The following is an 18,757-nucleotide window of genomic DNA, read 5'->3' on the forward strand; positions in this document are numbered from 1 at the left end:
CCTTATAAACAGACAAGTGTAACAAGAAGCTGTGTTAAAATAATGTTAGATTACAGAAACTTTAGCATTTGCCATTTTTTTCAGAGCAGTATGCATAACGTATGTACATATGCCAAAGAAACACACACTCGGCTCGTGTGCGTTTCCCTTGCATCACCAGCCAGCGATGAGTGCCCACAACAGGGCTGCTGTGCTGCATTTGTGAGAAAAGGAACTACTCTTGCTATAAACCATGTACTTCAAGCTTTATCACATTTGTTGATGCAACACGATGAAAAAAAAAAATTGAGTGCCAGATACTTAAGCATGCTTTACGGGGATTTTGGCTGTTTAAGTTAGCTACAATAGTAAGACTGAAAAAAAAGTCTTGCAGAAAGTTTATTGCCTTTCCATCACAAAAACTACTAGCAGAGGAGACACAGGTGCCTAGGACAGAGGCTGCAGCAGATGCAGAAGTGCACAATGTGTGGCAATAAGTATTATCAAAAATAGTCCAGAGGACAAAAGAATTCGAGATCAACCAATATTTCTGCTATTTATCAGAAAGAACACTGACAGAATATTTGGGTGAAGCCAAAGAAAAGCTCAAGATGCCATAGAGGTTTCTTGGCTCATTTTTCCTGCAGCTTCACAATCTATTATTGCAACCACAGGTTTCCCTTTCTATCACTACAGTTCGAAGTGAGGAAAGTTTTCCTTTAAGGAGAAGGTAGGTAGAGAAAGACAGAAAAGATCTGGCTGAAGCTTTTTTTTTAAAAAAAAAGCCAAAACCAACAATGAAATTCAGAGTTCAAGAATGCTGTTAAGTCCTGAACATCATCTGTTATTTCTTTGTAATGCATATAAAATAATTCTATACTGCAATACAGTATCCGTTTTGCAGTAGATAATAGGGTAAACCATTGAGAAAACAGCCCCCTCTGAAATTCCTAGCTCTGGATAAAGCTTAAACTAACACTTGTTCCAATATATCAAAAGCAAATGTTTAACACTAGCTCAATTCAGTCCTTTTTGTTAGAGCTATAATTGTTATTAAAATGCATTTAACTTCAATATATACATATCTCTCTCTCTCTAAAGCATGGTTAAGTTATACTCATCCTATTCTCAATAGAATAGATTTCTCAATAATACTTCTCAAAAATAAATTATCAATAAGAAACAAAGATCCCTATTAAAAAAAATTGTGTCCTTTGGTATTAGAGCAGACTGGAGCTACAACTGAAGAAAAAGCATTAAGAGACAGTATTTTACCAGGGTGTTAAAGATGGCATTTACACAGAATTTATTCTTAAGGTTCAGTTTTAAATCCCAAACACTTTTACAGTCTCCTTCAAATTAACATCCTGGATAACAAAAGAATGTTAAGTGACCATCAAAGCAAAAGGCACACGTTTTACTCATGAAACTCCACATGGCACAACCACTGAGGGGCAGGGGGTATCCTTCCTGGAAATCCTGCTTGACAAAGAAAAAGCAAAACCTGGGTAGAAAATGGGAATGGGAAAGAAATGTCATTATTTCAAAAAGTGACTTAAAACCAGTGCACATCGGGCTGAGCTGTTCTGTGTCAGACTTCCCTCATATTCGGTCAGAGCCTCAGGCAATCACAGACAATCATGGCACAGAAATGTAATTTTATGTCATCCCATGTTCCTCCTCTTTCCCCCACCAAAAAAAACCCCAAAGCATAAAAGCAGCATAATTAAATCACTAATTTACCCTCAACAACCCTGACCCAGAGAGGCTAAAAGTAGTAAATTCCCTTGGCATGAACTAAAAACAGTCTGACAAGTTTACAGAGCTTGCGTGAATTTGACCTCAGAATAGAGTACCTATTCCCCAGGGGTGCCAGCCCATGTCTTTTTTTTTTTCCCTGCCTACACCTGAAAGCTGGAACTAGCTATGAAAAATTCATGCAGCGGTATGCTTCAGACATATCCACGAAGGATCCTCAACATCTGCTGACTTCAACAAACCTTGATGGTTAATACAAAAAATTATGTTAGTGAAATGCCTCTTCCAGAGAGCAAAATGTCTGCTCAGAATCTTCTGCAAACTCATCTTCTTACCAAACGTGACAGAAGGATGTCAAAAATAATATTCTACCAAATACACTGACAAGTAACATGGCACTTTTTCCCCCACTTCCTTTCCTAACAATGTAAAGAATATTTCCTTTATATAGACACTCAAAATGACCTAAACATCTCATGCTATCATGAGAACCTTTCTTTGTAATAGAAAAACAAACAAAAACTTTCAGTGCAAAATCAGTACCGAGAGCCTCAAATAGGACTCTTCCCCTCTATAAAATTCATGCTTTGATATGTTAAGCTGAAAAACAAAATAGGCACCAACTGGAGACAAACAGGGTCTATTTAGCCTCACATCAATGTCTGCTGAAACCGAATAAAATTCTTCTTGTTGCAAGCAGAAGCTGAGCAAAACAACATGACACCCTTGTATTTTAAATTAATTGCAATGCAACCAAGCCAGGATTTTAATTTTCAGCCCCCAACTTTTTTTTTTTTTTTACTATTTTTTTTTAAGCATTGCCAGTGCTCAAGGGAAAAAATTTATCTTTGTTAAATGATAATTGGCTTTATTATCTTTGACTCTTCAGAAATGCTGGCTGGCAAGGTTTGTAAAATTTTCATCAATCTTGTTTTCTGTTTTTACAAACCCTGCATCAGAAAAAGACGTCAGTCTGCAGAACACTCTGTATCTCCTAGTGTTATGAATAGGTCTTGAGACTATCTAATTTACTAATAAATCTATTGAAGCAACATGCATCACAATATTTCACAGCTTAACAACAAGGTCCAGACACAAGGCCCTGAATTGCAGTTCCAGACGATTAGCGCTGCAAAACCAATTGAAGCAAGAGCATCTAAGCTGTCAGAGCAGCTTACACATACCCACCTTTTGCAAACTTGCCATTTAAATCATTTACTGGGGGACACTTTCCCAAATTTTTCCTAAAATACTTCAACTCAACTCAGAAGTAGCAGTACATACTGTTGAAAGTTTCTAAGACTGGGGCAACGGTGCTCATGTTTACAGCATTGCATTGAAGTTAATAATAGAAAAATCTCAGCAGGGCTTTGCAAACTTCTTCTAAAGTGGCACTGGAGTCTTGCCATGTCATCATGCAACAAAGTGACAAGGACACACCATTGCGTACATGGCGGGAAGTACCTCAGCCAGCTCCTTACAGCAATAAAAAACTCCCTATGAATCTCCCCCACCCCCCCAAGAAAAAAACCCCACTTCTTGAACTCTTGAAATATATACTAGAAATCCTTATGGTTTCATTAAGAAGTTGATTTTTTGTTTGGTTCTTTTGTGTGTGGGGTTTTTTTGTTGTTGTTGTTGGTTGGGCCCCCCCCCCCAAGTTCCATGCTACAACCATAAGAGGTCTGGTGCAGTTTCAGAGAAATGTAGCTGATACACAGAATACGGCCTTCTAGGAAGAGTTTTACGATGGCCTTACTTTAATGAACACTACAATCTTTAAGTGTCCTGCCGAGACTGGGAAGATCAAAAGCATGTTGCTTTATTCCCCTGACAAGCCAGAGTCTTTAGGAAGAGATCTGAGCATCCGTGCTGCAGCGTATATCTGCCTGCGAGAGAACAGGCACGAAAGAAAAAGCCTAAAGAATTAAGGTTCCATTTAAGATACCATCAAACCTATCGTTAAATAGATGGAAACAGAAAGGAACATTAAGGATTTCCCTTTTTTTTTTTTTTAATCGAAAGTGGTATTTACATCCAAGGAGCTTGCAACAGCTTCAGCGATAGATTGATTCTCACACCTCTCTGGTCAAGTTAGGAAGTTCCAGAAATGGAGTTAATACTGATAGCCTCTGAAAAAGCAATTGTGAATTTTCAGCAGGGAGTAAGTGACGTATGTGAGTAAAAAAGCAAACTGAGTTTTGTTACTATTTCTGTTGCCAAACTCTTGATTTTCAGACTTTCCAATTTTCCTAGCCAAAATGTTGTGTTATTTACACGAAAGCTGGGACATATGTTTAAAAAAAAAAAAAAAAAAAAAAAAAAAAAAAAAGAAGCCAAGATTTTCATTAGCTTAGTATACAGCTCAAGTGATTTTAAGACATTTGAAATTTAGGACTAATTTATGACATCTCATACTAATTTCAGATGTGACGTTATTCCCAATATGCTGCCTGTTGGACATCATTTTTATTTTACCAGAGCCTGTCACCTCAGAGATGATCTAATCCTCTTGAAACCAGTGGGAACTTGTCCACTTGAAAGAAATAGCCATTGTTTTCGAGCATAGTTGGACTGTACCTCGTGCTGTGACCTGGACTTTCAAATTAAGATGCATGCCTTTAGAGGGCAGACATGCAGAACACCAGTGTTTAACCAAGCTAGGGGCTCAGATGCTCGGGAAAAATAGTGCTCGATATCTGGATCTTCTCACAGAGTGACCATATCTAGTGGCCAACACAGCTTCAGTGCAAAGCATATTTAAGGAATGCATACTGGGTACATATCTGAAAAACACCAAGATGTTCTAAAGAGCTGTTAATTTTCATTAAACCCAGGCATTGCCATGCCTACGTTTTCAATGTCTGACTAACCTCAGAATGTAGAGAAAAGCAAACCTAAGCTCAGAAGAAGCAATGCTGACAAGCTAGAAGGCTTTCGTTTGAAGGTTTTCCAACTTCCATGCATCATGTTTGTAACCAGGGGGTGATGGGTAGATGTAAGACTTCACGCTGCTTGGGACTCAATGAACTATCAGTTAGATTGACAGGAAAGAAAATATCTTTACCTTTAGTACTCAGAGCCCTACTAGAGAACGTATCATGACTGGGACATTTAGACTGTATTTTTTAAACATGTTCAACATCTTCAAATCTTCTTACTCAATATGTATCAAATGTAGTTATTATTGAAGGACAGTTTAGTGTCTTTTCCAGACGTTGCTCAAACTCCATTTATTTTCAGCTGCAATTCAACATTGACTTTAATCTGCAATATAAGGCCCTATAACTCATCTCCTGCTTAGCTCAGGGCTATACCTTCCTCCTACTCTCAGTCTCGTATTTTGGACTAGAGCAGGACAGCTTACAGCTTCCTCAGCTCTTAGGCTGATTCTGCAAACGTGCTTTTCCTACAGGCTGCAGCAAGTCTGACACCGATATCCTTCAAGGAATAACAAGCTATGAATATCTAACATTGTTCTCAATGGATGACTGCTCTGGGAATTATCTCTAAGTTTTTTTTTCTTTTTGCCCTCAATAAAAGTGGCAATATGCATGCTGAATCATGCAGCAAGGTTGTACTCAATAATTAATATATAATCCACTCCCACAGAGATTGGATATTCCACTTTCCTTGTGGTTTATTTGATTTTGATTAAACCTTTTTTAAATTTTATACATGTCCTAATGGAAAATGACAAGCGTCATCACTCTTAACATCTGATAAAATTCAGACAGTGACAATTCAATGTGACATCTTCCATACCTGGATGTACCTTTAACAACCTGTTTCCAACCACTTGCTGGAACTCTTTATTACTCTTCCAAAATACATCATTTTTCTGCAACCATTCTCTGCATATTTCTTCAGGACTATGTTTTTCTTGATTATTTTCTGTTACTGGATCTAAAAGGTTTGTTTACTTCTATCTAAAGTATCACATACATTTCTTCCTCAGATCAAAGTTCAGAATTACCACATTAATCTCATTTTCTTTGCAGACACTGTGTTGCCTTATGGCCAAGGACTTTCTTCAACATACACAACGCATTAATAATCCCAGATATCAAAACAACAATTTAGAAAACTTATTGGCTAATCTTAATTTTAACAACTAAATCCATTTTTGGCTTTCCATCTTGCCTCATTCTTTGTTTTCATTTATCCATTTAATTTTTCCTATTTTATCCATTTAATCTTTCCTATTTTTCCACATTCCAGACAGACTGCATTCATGGTATTAAGTCTGTATGCATTTTCAAGTGTTTTCTTTTCCATATGCCTGCACTACCTTCTGCTTTGCATAGCACTTGTTATGCATGCATGATCACAGACTACTTCTAGCATTAATTAAGATATGAAATTAAAGTGGGAAGTACATTATTGGTCACACATTACAAACAATATAAATTTGCTTTAAAAATGAAATTACTAAAGTGTTAGCAAACCTCTTTATACTGTCAGAAATAATAATGTTTACAATCTACATGCCACAGTACAGCCAGAATTCACAAGTGGATTTGGAATAATATTTCCACTTCAGAAAGATATGCATAAAGCCCTGGAAAAGTTCATTTAGTTCATAAATGTATCTGGAAGAAAACCCAGGTTTGTCTCTTCTGCTGCCTATTGCTCCACACAGATTCTTACCTACAGCCCACAGTGACCCCAAACCCACTGGTAGGACTTCCATTCTTTAAGAACAGCTTTCCTTTAAATCTGATTAGCAATTTTAGCAGAAAAGTTGTATTTGCTTAGAAATTAAATGTTTCACAGGGACACAATGTTTTTGATGAACTTCTGTCAAAAATAAGCATATTTCCAAAAGCAATTTCCCAGACTTCCTGCCCAGAAACCCGGACCCCCAAGTTTTGTTTTTATGAGGAAACAAGCCATAGGGATTGCCCCAAATCTAACGGTATCCAAGATCAAGAGATCTCGGGCATCTCATCGTGCAGACCGATCTAGAGCTGAGGGTCTCACATAATCTAGAAGCCCAAACCACAAGAGTAGCCTGTCAGTAGAACTACCAGTGTCATTAACAATTTACTCTCAGTCATCTCTTCCTCGTTTCTACAATCACAAATAGACATCTTCACATTCACACAGCTAACATAACCCTGCCTCGCTGCTACATTAAAAACATCTTTACCAAACACCCTCAGAAAAGGAGTCAAACCATTCTACATGTTTAGAAATTAATGTTTTATACAAACACATTTACAGAATGTTTTACAGTGGTTTACACGTGCACATTAGTATACCTGGTGTGCAGTCACCTTTTTGACCCCATTTGCTCTGCTGCTTTTCCCTCCCCTTTGCCGTAAAATCTACTTGTGGAATACCTCTGTAATGGTAGGTGTGTTAATACAATTTGCACAATGTAAAATAATAAGTAATAACAATGAAATGCATGTTCCCTGGGACTCTGTGATAACTCCAAGTAAAAATAATGCCATAGACTGGGAATAGACTCATTAATAAAATTGCACTCAGAAGAGTGACTTGTTTACTTACGTACAATGGAAAACAATACATTATAAACCCCTGCATTAAAAAGAAATTATGATCACAACTTCACAACAAACAGCGAGGGATATCATCATGTACCTGCCTTGCACAAAATAAATGATCAGACAAAAGGCTCTGAGGGTGATTTGTCGAGGACGTATACTCTCCTCGGTCACTTACTGCACAAGGAGTACAATATGCTCCAAACCAAGCAGGAGAAGATGACCTGTTTTAAAGATCCAATCCTTTGTAAGCAAGGCTCTTTTTATTAGAGCACGCTTTAGTGAATACTGTCTGCAACCTCAGTATAACAGCATATTATCCAGATTTTGGATACTCACTTGCTACGCTGAGATGAATAAACGGACTTGTCTTGTTCTCCCCATTCTTTTCATTGACCGCCTGAACGTAGTAGCCTCCTGCATCGGTCACTGATGTTGCAAGGATCACCAGCTGATTCTCAAGTGTGATGGCTCTATTTAGGAAAGAGAAAGATGGCACTGAAACCAGAAGAATGGTACCCACTAGGCAAAACCCATACACCACTTCAGACTTTACAGACTGATACAATATTCATTGGTCACCCAAATCAAGATGTGGGGGAATCAAAACCAGCCTGATTTCAAACACGTTCACAAGTAATACTTCAGATCTTTGATGTCTCTAGGCCTTTTCACTGTTTAGATCATGTAAAATGTTTATGGGGGACATACAGAAAGCTACAATGTATGAAACCAGAACAGTTCAAATGAAGTTACACGAGAAACGGCAAATGACAAATGAGTCCAATAGCCTGCAAACTGCATCATCATGGGCTGACGACAGTCCTGGCAACCATCAGTATGCTGCAAAGTCAGTTTTATTGAAAACCTTCTCAAGAAGTGAAAGCCAGCCTATTGAAGACTGACGCTCAGGGAATAACAACACATAGTTTAGCGGGGGAAAAAACAAGTAAAAATCAAAGCAGAACCTCAGAAGGTAAACTTTCTGTATTTATAGTGTCGCTAATTATTACAACATCAGAGCCGAGAACATTGCCAAGCTACAGCCTAATTGATATACACAGACAATCTGTGTATAGATACGGAGGGAAGAGTTTTCGTTTAATCTAAAGCAGGTAGGAAAGCACAACCCTGTAGTTTGCACTGGTGTAGGCCTGAAGGAGTCAATAAATGTCATTGTATAACACAAATCTATTCTTGCTTAGGGCTGCTCCATAACAAATGTCTCTATAAACTCCATTGTAGGCAGCATTACCCACTTGCACTGCAGTAGGGCTGGTTACTTTGCATTTTACATGTATTAGGTGGTCTTTTCTTGACTATAAGAGATAAAGTTTAATCTAGAGATAACACGTAAAAATTTAATGGCTTAACTGAACAGGACGCAGGAGGCTCAAAACCCAGATAAATATAAAAGAGCACATAAAGTTCCAGAGAAAGCCTGTGGAGCAAAGAGCTGACACTAATGCACACCAGGACAGGCACAAACTTGGAAATCAATGCAAGACTTGAAGCAAGAAAATCCTACCTTCATGCATATTACTTGATGAGAAGCCACACTGAGTTCAGCTGTGCTATTAGTCCTATCCTTGAGCAAGCGGTTGAAACAACATATAAAATTATTATACAGGATTAAACAAGTTCATACATCAATGGGCCTCAAAATATCAGTGCTAAGTCAAAGTATTTGTACCACTAATTAATCTGTGATGAACACTCCTGCATGTCTTCCTCTTGTTTTGGCATGGTGTGGTTAACGTTGATAATTCACAACTATTTTGCTTTTGAAAAAGCATTTAAAGCAGTAGGAGAAATCACAGGTTCCTATCCACACAGCATACTCCTTTTTATACGTAGGAGGGGGCATAGAAAAATCAGTGAGAACAGAACAGTATTCAAAGGCTGTGTCTATTTTATTCATATCCCTTCAATTTTCCAATGTGGATTTATGAACTCCTGTAAAGCTATCACTGAACCACAGAAACATTTCGGTTGCAAAAGATCTTTAAGATCGCAGAGACCAACCATCAGCCCAGCACTGCCCAGCCCCCACTAAGCCACATCCCCAGGCGCGGCACCTACACGTCTTTTAAATACCTTCAAGCACAGCAACACCACCACCTCCCTGGGCAGCCAGTTCCAGTGCTTGGCAAGCCTTCCAGTTAAAATTTTCCTAAATCTAAACCCCCTGGCACAACTTGAGGCCGTTTGCTCTTGCCCTGTCGCTTGTTCCCTGGGCGCAGAGACTGACCCCCCCTGCCCACAGCCCCTGTCAGGCAGCTGGAGGGAGCGATCAGGTCCCCCCTGAGGCCCCTGCTCTCCAGGCTGACTCCCCCCCCAGCTCCCCCAGCTGCTCCTCCTAAGACTTGTGCTCTAGACCCCAATAAATAAGTATATAAGGCTATATTTTCAGCTCTGAAATCAATCATCACACATCAGCTAAAGATCCTGTTTACATTATCTTTATTGACAGTTTTTATTATAAAAACTACTAAAAAAAAAATCACAGTGTGATTTTTTTTTGCTTTATTCAACGAACCTGTACTAGCTTAATTGGGTTAGAAAATTAATCAAAGTAACTGTGATAGATTTACAGAGTGGGGATATAAAATGCAATTAATATGACATTTGATAAAGCAAATAAAGATAAAATTCCAACAAAGTGCTAATAATTGAATATTAAAAGACAATGAGATTTACATTCATTTCTACTTCATTTCTATAGAAAGCAGCATTAGAAAGATTATTTAAAAACACTGAAAGATATTTCAGACTGCTTTGATGCCAGCTGCAACTGCACCCAGAGTTTTAAAGGTGATCTTTAAATACTGGTGAGATGCATGCTGTTACTACCTGTATTAAATTGGCTGGAAATTTTGACATTTAAATCATTACATTCATTATATACTAGTCAAGAGTAGAGGGAATTAAAATGTATTTAGTAAGAAGATTGTTTAAAATGAAGTGAGTTACACAAGTGTTTATTGGAATGTGAACAAATTTGTGAGTGAAATTAAGTAAATTTTCAAGATTAAATAAATATTAGCACATCACTGATAGGAAAAGATCAGTGCAAAAGGGCTAAACGTTGTGAATTACATGTCCAAATTAGTGCAAAAAGTTTGATATTAATTTGTATAGAGAAAAAGACAGGAAAACAAAGCAACTACTGAAGACAACTTTTTGGGGTCATCAATTACATCACATAAATTTTAAATTTAAAACCCCAAAATGAGTTACTGATATCTTAATAGTTCTGTGGGAAAAACAGCATTTGAATTTCATTAACTAAAGAGAGGTACAGAGCAAGACATGAGTCTTCACAGGCTGCAGATTATGGGAGTGTTATTTAGATCAAGCATGAGCCTCATGCATCAGCAAAATCAATTAGTCACATTTTAAGGACTCATTAATTCCAATATTTCTAAGCCATCTGAAGATTCACGCCCCAGCCCTTACCAGGGTTGCAGCCACTTTTTGCACAACAGCTGCACAGAGCACTCAAAAATGGGCTTCACATGTATTCCTGGGTTTGTTTTGGGTTTTTTTTTTTCTTTGTATGATATAACTTCTAAATTATGACAGCACCACCCTAATGTTCCAAGGAAAATCGGATTCCAGGCTGCTCAGTTTACCTGCATATTTGAGGAAGACAACTGCAGCAGGTGGAATGGACCTGTCAGTGATTCATACCCAGCATCAAATGCATGAAAAATATAAATATTGCTTTTTAAAGCAATATCGAATTTAATTCAAGCTAACATTTTCAAGATGGGAACAACCACCAAGTAAACTAAGCAGACAGATCCTTCGGGATTTCTTAAGCATTGGGAAAGGAGCAGTTTAAATCTGCAGTTTTAATAAAAGAATTTTTAAAGTTTCTCTGGAGCTCAGTGGAAGCCTGTCGGGAACCACAGCTAATATACAAACAGCAACATAAACGCCTGCGAGTGGTAGGCAGTTATAACAGTCAGTTCAGTATTATGATATCCTACAAGCATTTCAGTGACACCTTCACTACAGAAGCAACCAGAGACCAGAACAGATGGATCTCAAAGCTTTTGAAACTACAAGCTACATTTATGACATGCTGCCTAAACAAAGGCTATGGCCTGACAGGATGGGATAAGGCAGTGATGATGGAGACAAGTCATTTTACATACCCAGTTCTTCTAAGCATCCAAACATGTACGCAGGCACCTAATGAGATTTTCATCACTTCCATTTATTGCAGCCAGAATTCAGCAGTTAGAAACACACTGGGATTTTTAACTGCAGCCTTCCCAATTGTCCAAGTACTATAAAAAAATATCTGGAGCAAATGATCTCTAAGTTTGATCTAAAGCTTCTGGAAATTATTCTGTTAACATCAGTGAAACATGAATCAGACCTTTAGAAGTAAAGGGAATTTTCCAAAGGGGATATCATTATTAAGGCATTTAAGACAAAGTTTTTGGAGTTAAACAAATTTTTCCTGCACTGAAAACTGCATCATTTATTAAAATGTTGCAAATGAACTCTTCAGTATCTTAAATAGGTGGATTTCCATTAATAACGGTTTTTATGCTAAAATACTAAAATCTACTCTCCAAGTGGATCTTTGTTAGGTTATTAGTCTACCAGATTACTCAATAAATACATAGTACTAGGTTATAAAAACATCATAAAATGAAAATCAGAGAGAAACCTGATTAGACTTTCTCTTAGAGGGCTGCCATCTGCTCATGAACCAGCGTGTGATATTTTAGCACAAAGACCCTCATAAAGCCTCTTTTCCAATATTATCTCCAGCTAATACGAGTATCAATCCCTCTTTACAAGACATTTTGAACTGGAAAACCTCTGTTCATCTTTTAGAAACTTTTGTCCACGTTACACAGCAGGCACCGATCTTCCTCCACAACTAACAGTGATGTTAATAGAAACGGGAGAGATTAGAGTTATAACAGTGTAATTAACGAAAGACTTCCCCCATGGATTTCCCCTTTCGGAAAAACATACAGATACACTGCATTTAAAAACAGCTGTTCAAGTGAAATCCTGACTCAGAGTAGTGCATGCATGGCTTAACAGAGTGAGCATTTCACCACCCATGTGTCTTCCAATTCTGATGGGGCATTATTAATCAAAATTATTTAAATATGTGTCTCCCATGAACAGTCTGTGTTTTCAGGACGCAATCACAGAGCAACATGCCCATGGCGACAAAGCACTAAGAGCTGTGACTGGATGCCAGTTTCACAAAACTGAAATCTAGATTTCAGGTTCCAGATATGCTGTTACTGCAAATCCACCATCTACTAATGACAATTTTATACTGACACAGCCACTGAATATTAAGTATAACTACACAAATGAATGCCTTGATTTTACAATCAGTGCTAGTTTATACTGCTGTTTCTCTAGCTATGCCATGGCACATGTGTTTCTGGGAAGTGACCGGAATTTCTAGTCACGAAAGCATCCCAAGATGACACAAGAATAACGAAGGCAGTCCTAATTGCCAGGCAGAGGCCAAACACTATCATGGAACGAAGGATCACTGGCTATCAACAGGTTTAGCAGATACATTTCCAGGAGAAAATGAGAGCAGTGGCAGAATTTCCATGTTTTAAGCTTGGCTTACCTATTCTCTGGAACTAGTTTCGGAGTTTGCAAGGTCTTGGTTTGACAAGGTTATAGACACTGTTCTCCACGCTTGTTCACAAATACATTACACAAAACCTGTTTCATGTAAAGCAAGTGTAAGCCTGGAATGGAAGTGGATGAAAAACCATACTTGACAAATCATCAGTAATCCACTACCTGACTGGAAAGTTTTATCAGGTAGAAACCCACAGGGTCTGTCTTTGGCCTGGCATTACCTAATGTTTTCATAGGTGTTTGTTGACTGAATATAGATTTCACTTACTAAACCTGCAGATAAAAGTTCCAAAGACTCTGCAAAAGAGAATTAGAATTCCAAATGCAGAAGACCTGTTCAAGCCTCTCCACAAGCCTGAGGTTTGCAGTTCGATAAACAAGTTCAAAACGTTGTATTTCAGAAGGAATAACTGACTGCAAAACAGACAAACCTCACAAGAGAGTGAGAACAGCAGCACCGTTGGAAAATTTAGGAAATAACTATGTTTCTCGCCCAGTGTGGCTTACGCTCAGTTTTGGCTACTGGATTTAAACACGTGGGCTAGTCAAGAATAATAAAAATTAAAAAAATAACCAAACCCAGAACTACATCAGAACAATTCACCGCCCTTGCCTCCAACCATCCAACCCCAAGAAGTGATCTAGAAAACATGACACACAGAAAAACAGTCAAAACCCCCAAAAATTTGTCACAAGTGTCTTCATATGTGTACAGAACTGTTACCAAAAAAAAGTATCTGAGATTTAGGCAGAATCATCAATTATTGAGTCTTGTTATAAAAATCTTAGCAGTTCACCCTCGGAAAAGCTTATTTTTAGCCTTTGGAGACAGAGGCTCCCAGATAGGATGCTCAGATGAATTCTCCCAAACATATTTAAAAACCATGCTCATATCAAGCAATTACTGGTCTACAGATTAAAAAACCCACAAAACAAAACCCAAGATAATCACTACATGACTGGGCACGAAAGATGTTTGCCGTGAGAGACAATGCTACCAATCCAGAAGCAAGCAATTACAGTAACAAACTAAGGAATAATATTCTTAAGTGCACTACTTATGTCCAAATGTATTTTTTCTCCCCCCCCCCCCCCCCCCGGTTTTCAGCAGCTTTAATTCTTATTTAATACAACTTAATTATTATCGCACAATGCCACTCCTTTGTTTTTTATCATTACATTTTAAGCAATAAGGCTTAGTACAGCTGATACAAGAACCTGTGTGTGCTTAAATCACAGCTCTGGGGTGTTATCTTACTGAACCACACCAGTGTGTGCGCTACTCCAGCAACAGCAGTTCTCAAACTAGAAGAAAAATCCAGACTTTCAAGACAAAATATACATCTCTGTCAACAACAGACCAAAGACTTAGAATAAAATAAGTCAATTTTCTCCAGTCTCCTCTTCTTATAAAGCTCTGAATGCATTCAAGATATTTGTAAACAGGGTATCTCTTTCCCTCTGTCTCCAGTTTATCATATAATCAACACATTGAACTCCACTTGCGACATCACTATCTGTTGCTATGGACATAGCTAGCAACCACTGGAAAGAAGAATAGTGGATTTTTTTTAATATAAATGGGTTATTTAAACAAAACATTGCAGATTAAAAGTATCATAGGTTGTTGATCTACGCAGCTGGCTGACTTCACTGGTGGTAAACACAAAGACTATTTGTAATCATCTGGGATTTTATAGTTCAATTTTCAGATACAGACAGATATGAATATTGCTCCACTTTATATTTCTCCTGGATTGATTATTCAAGGTGCTGTCATTTTTTTTTTTTTTTTAAACACTGATATCCCCCCCCCCCCCCCCCTTCACTGTGGAAGGAAAACTTCCGTTATTAAATTATAACTTCACTTCTGATGAAACACGTCAGCATAATGGTATGTGGTATAGTGGTTTGTAGTGCAGTATTAAAGGGCCTCCTGTTGAATACTGTATCTTTGCTGAAATACATTTACTTTTATTCTGTAGTATAAGGCATGACTGAACTGCACTTACTATAAAACAAATTAACAGTGGCACAGTCCTGTCACAGGGCAATGCACTGAAGAGATAATTGACTATACAACAATGACAAAGAAAACTAAAACCCCTTAACAACATATTTAACAGAGATATTTAGACGCGCCACAACTGTGCCTACTTAGATGCTCCCAACCTCTTCTCATGCATGTTCCTGAACCTGCCTCAGCACCATCTCTGCCATTTTATTCCTGAATCCCACACATATCTTGTTCAAAACCACCTCCATTTTCACACAGGTGCATCTGAAAATAAGATTTGCCAGAGCTGTTGCTGTATGAGTATCTAGTCTCAGGGCCTCAAAAACCTGTATCAAAGTAACTGAAGTATCCATTCAGTTTGGAAATAAAATTTCATCTCTCAGACAGGTCAGTGTATATTGCTAATGTATTTGGTCAGTTTTCTCAGTTGAAAGAAGTCCTTCTTTAGCAGCTAAACACATGCACATCAATACATCCAGAACTGCCACACTGAGTACAGAGAGCACTGACAGAAATCATCTGGCTATATGAGCAATACCTAACGGCAGCTGCATAGCTGAGAAGGTAAAACAGCCACACACACATGGAAGACCTCAAGAGGACAGCACCTGCAAGGACTGTTCATTACCGCTCAACCCAAAGGCTTGTTTTTCCTTCTAGTGCCAGAAAAACCTACACCCATCTTACAAACACTACATCCAAACCAGCCCTACAAGGCAGAAGAACAGTAGTGAACTAGCCGCTCAACACCTTTGAGTAACTTAACAAAATGTGAGTATACTGAAATAAACAGGAGACTTTGAAAAATCTGTAGAGCCATAACTAATTACACAATTGTTTTGAGGAGTAGCAGGAAATGTTACACTCCAGAACCAACAGTCTAGAAGTCTATTAGATTTCAGATGCATTACTTCTCCTTTAAATAGCACCAAATCTTTAATCTCCTCTAATAGTACCAAAGAGTATCAACTGACCCGAGCATCAGCCTCTGCTGCTGCCCTAGTGCAGTGGTTCTGGGGAGAGCACTTTATTTAGACGAGTTTTACTATGAAAGATAATTAAACATTTATTGGCTGGAACAATACAACAGCTACCACTACCCAGGTACAGTACTGCCGTTTGCCTAGATGAGCATTTGTGTTACGGCTGCAAATTCATTGTACAGTATTATTATACAGTATCTTAGGTTTGCTGTCTAAATCAAAATAGGGATTTTGTGTAGTTATTTCTACTCAGACACCACTAAGACATATACTACTGCTATGCAGCACAAGCTGCACAGGCCCGGGAGCCACGTTTATCCAGGTTTCACCAGTGATGTGTAGCCTTGGGTGAGTTATTTAGCCTTTCAGTCTGCATGGCTTGCCAAGAGAGAAAAAGGATAATACATGTATGTATTTCTTTTTACACTGAAAAATTTATCTAGAGGCTTAAATAGTTAATATCTCTAGCACTCAAAAGATGCAGAGGATTATGTCAGTGCTAAATCTTAATACTCTTTACTTCCCCTCTTGCATTTCAATTTGACTATCAGACATTTTGTTATGACTTTAGGTAAAGCAGCGTCTTGCTTTCCAATTTTCAACTGCTTTATCATCTCCTGAACTATACACACCATGCAGGTGAGCATTGCTTTCCAAACACTAGTCTTCTAGTAACGCATGGTATTGCACTACTACTTTCAGCAGAATCCCCTCATAATGAGTACAGATGCATTTAGTAACAAACACATCTACCACAGACTCTGTAAAATCCTGGTTATTATTGTGGAAGAAATTTCAAGTCAATCAATCACAGACTTTCTTACTTTTTTAACACCATCAATGCAAACGTTTCAAAGCCCTTCAAGTTAGTGAAAATAAAACATGAAGAAAACACTAATAAAAAAACCAAATAAGCAGAACTTCAGCAGAAGTTTAAAAGGAAGTAGTGACTCCCTATTTCTATTATAAACAGGCCATGCAGTGACATAAAAGCAAAGTTAGGTTTGATAAATTCAACTATATGCTGAACGTACATATGAAGCCAAACACTGGAAATCTTGGAATAAAAAGAAAACTGCATGAACATTACAGCAGTATTTTATGTTATGGTTTCTACTCAAACATGATTTTCTGTCAATACTGTGTGAAACAAGGCACAGTAAATAACTGGAAAATATTGCTCTATCAATAGCATTTTATCTGTTTGGTTAGGTATTCACTACTAGTCAGAAATAATACAGGCTGAAAATTTTTCAGCAAGGAGAAACACCTCTTTCCAGTAAGTGAGGCAAACCTACACAAAGCTGTTGGCTGTGTAGCAAAGCTACAGAATTCTAAAAGGTGGAAAGCAAAGTTATGAGAGGGTTTATGCAAGAGATTGAGAAGATAAACAACATTATATCTAAACCACCCCTTTCCCAGGCAAAGTAATACTACCTATATTGAAGGCTATGAAACTTCAATGCAAACTTTAGCATCTTTTAAAATAAAGTGTCCTGGAAGATAGCCTTTAGGCATTCAGAACCATAGCTCCCCTTTGGGATCCATTTGTATGTTGTATTGGAAACCAAATTGCAGCCCTTGATTCCAGAACTCATAAAGAACACTTCACTGGCCAAATAAAATGTAAATAACACCCGAGTGAAGAGGCAGCAGACCATACAGATATTTTTGATTTCAGCTTGGGAGAGGTTTTTTTTCAGCCAAAACCAAGACAACAGGTAACCTGTCAACTACAGTTATTTTTAAAATTACTTGAAATCAATACATGGGTGTGTTTGTATGACTTACTGCTTATTTGACTTCTGAGTCTAACGACACACATTTCCTGGAGGCAGAGCAGCGACATGTACTCAGGACTCCTGGTGTAAAGCTTAAAGAAGCCAGAAGACCAAAGCTTGTGCAGTAAATCTTGCCAGTCCTCTGGTAGAGTGACAACAACTTCTCCTTTAGAAAGAGCCCCATAAGTAAGTGACACAAAAGGCAGAAAATTCCAGCTCCCTCCCTTCCAATACTGAGGCTACGAGCACACGTTCCCTCTAATGAAGCGCAACACGGAGCATGCATCTGAGAGACTGCCTTGTTTACATTTGCTGGATGATCCATAAACACTATGCTTACTGAGCAGGCAAATGAAACCCTGAAGTGCCAGTAGAAGCAGTTTGGTTTCTTTGATTTTACGGCTACAATATGCTTTGCAGAGCATTTTTATTTTCAGTGCTGAAGAAACACTCAGCTATGAGTTACACAGCAAAAGGACTCACAAATCCTGGGAAAGACGCATGCGTATTACCAGCCTCGTTTATGTTTCCGGGGTTGCGAACAGAATGCTCAACATCTTGCTGAGGCAAGTAATTCTACATAATAGTTAGACCAGAACAGAAAACCTCTGATGCCCCCAAAGTCTTTGCTGCAATCTGTCTTCACATATTTATCTCCTCTCTTGCAGACATTTCTGCTGCAGAGGTTTTAGGGATTTGCTCCTGCAACGCAGCAAAATGCTGCTCCCTGCGATTCCCCTCATCTGGAGAAGAGGTGCTATTACCGAGTTAATGGACAGTAGACACAACAGTTCCATCACCTTCAGTTACTGACTCTTTTTATCCCCTTCGCCCTGTAATGAGGATCTCTACTTGCTCACATTTACACAACGGCAGCATCAGCTATCCTCTAATCCTGCAACACATTAAAATGGAAAGATAGATGCAGGAAAACATTAAAAAGTCCTTATCACTTGGCTGCAGAGGTATAAACTTAAAATAGGAGATTGTTTTTCTGGAGAAAACAAATAAATACATTTACTTAATTTTCTTCTTAAGCAATCCTTATGAGCGTTGAAAGGATGCTTTGATTATTACTGTAAA

The 18,757-nt window shown here is 38.2% G+C and overlaps 1 protein-coding gene across 4 annotated transcripts in view; it reads right to left on the reverse strand.

The window, feature by feature from the left end:
- The window catches only part of SDK1 (sidekick cell adhesion molecule 1), a 412,574-nt gene that overhangs the window by 207,159 nt on the left and 186,658 nt on the right, over positions 1-18,757 (reverse strand). For all 4 annotated transcript variants that reach the window (XM_055708535.1, XM_055708536.1, XM_055708537.1 and 1 more), the window contains one exon: positions 7,590-7,723. In XM_055708535.1, the coding sequence (XP_055564510.1) occupies positions 7,590-7,723 (134 nt within the window). The remainder of the gene's footprint in view (positions 1-7,589; positions 7,724-18,757) is intronic.

This window comes from Falco cherrug, chromosome 4 (genome assembly GCF_023634085.1).
Source record: "Falco cherrug isolate bFalChe1 chromosome 4, bFalChe1.pri, whole genome shotgun sequence".
Classification (NCBI taxonomy): Eukaryota; Metazoa; Chordata; class Aves; order Falconiformes; family Falconidae; genus Falco; species Falco cherrug.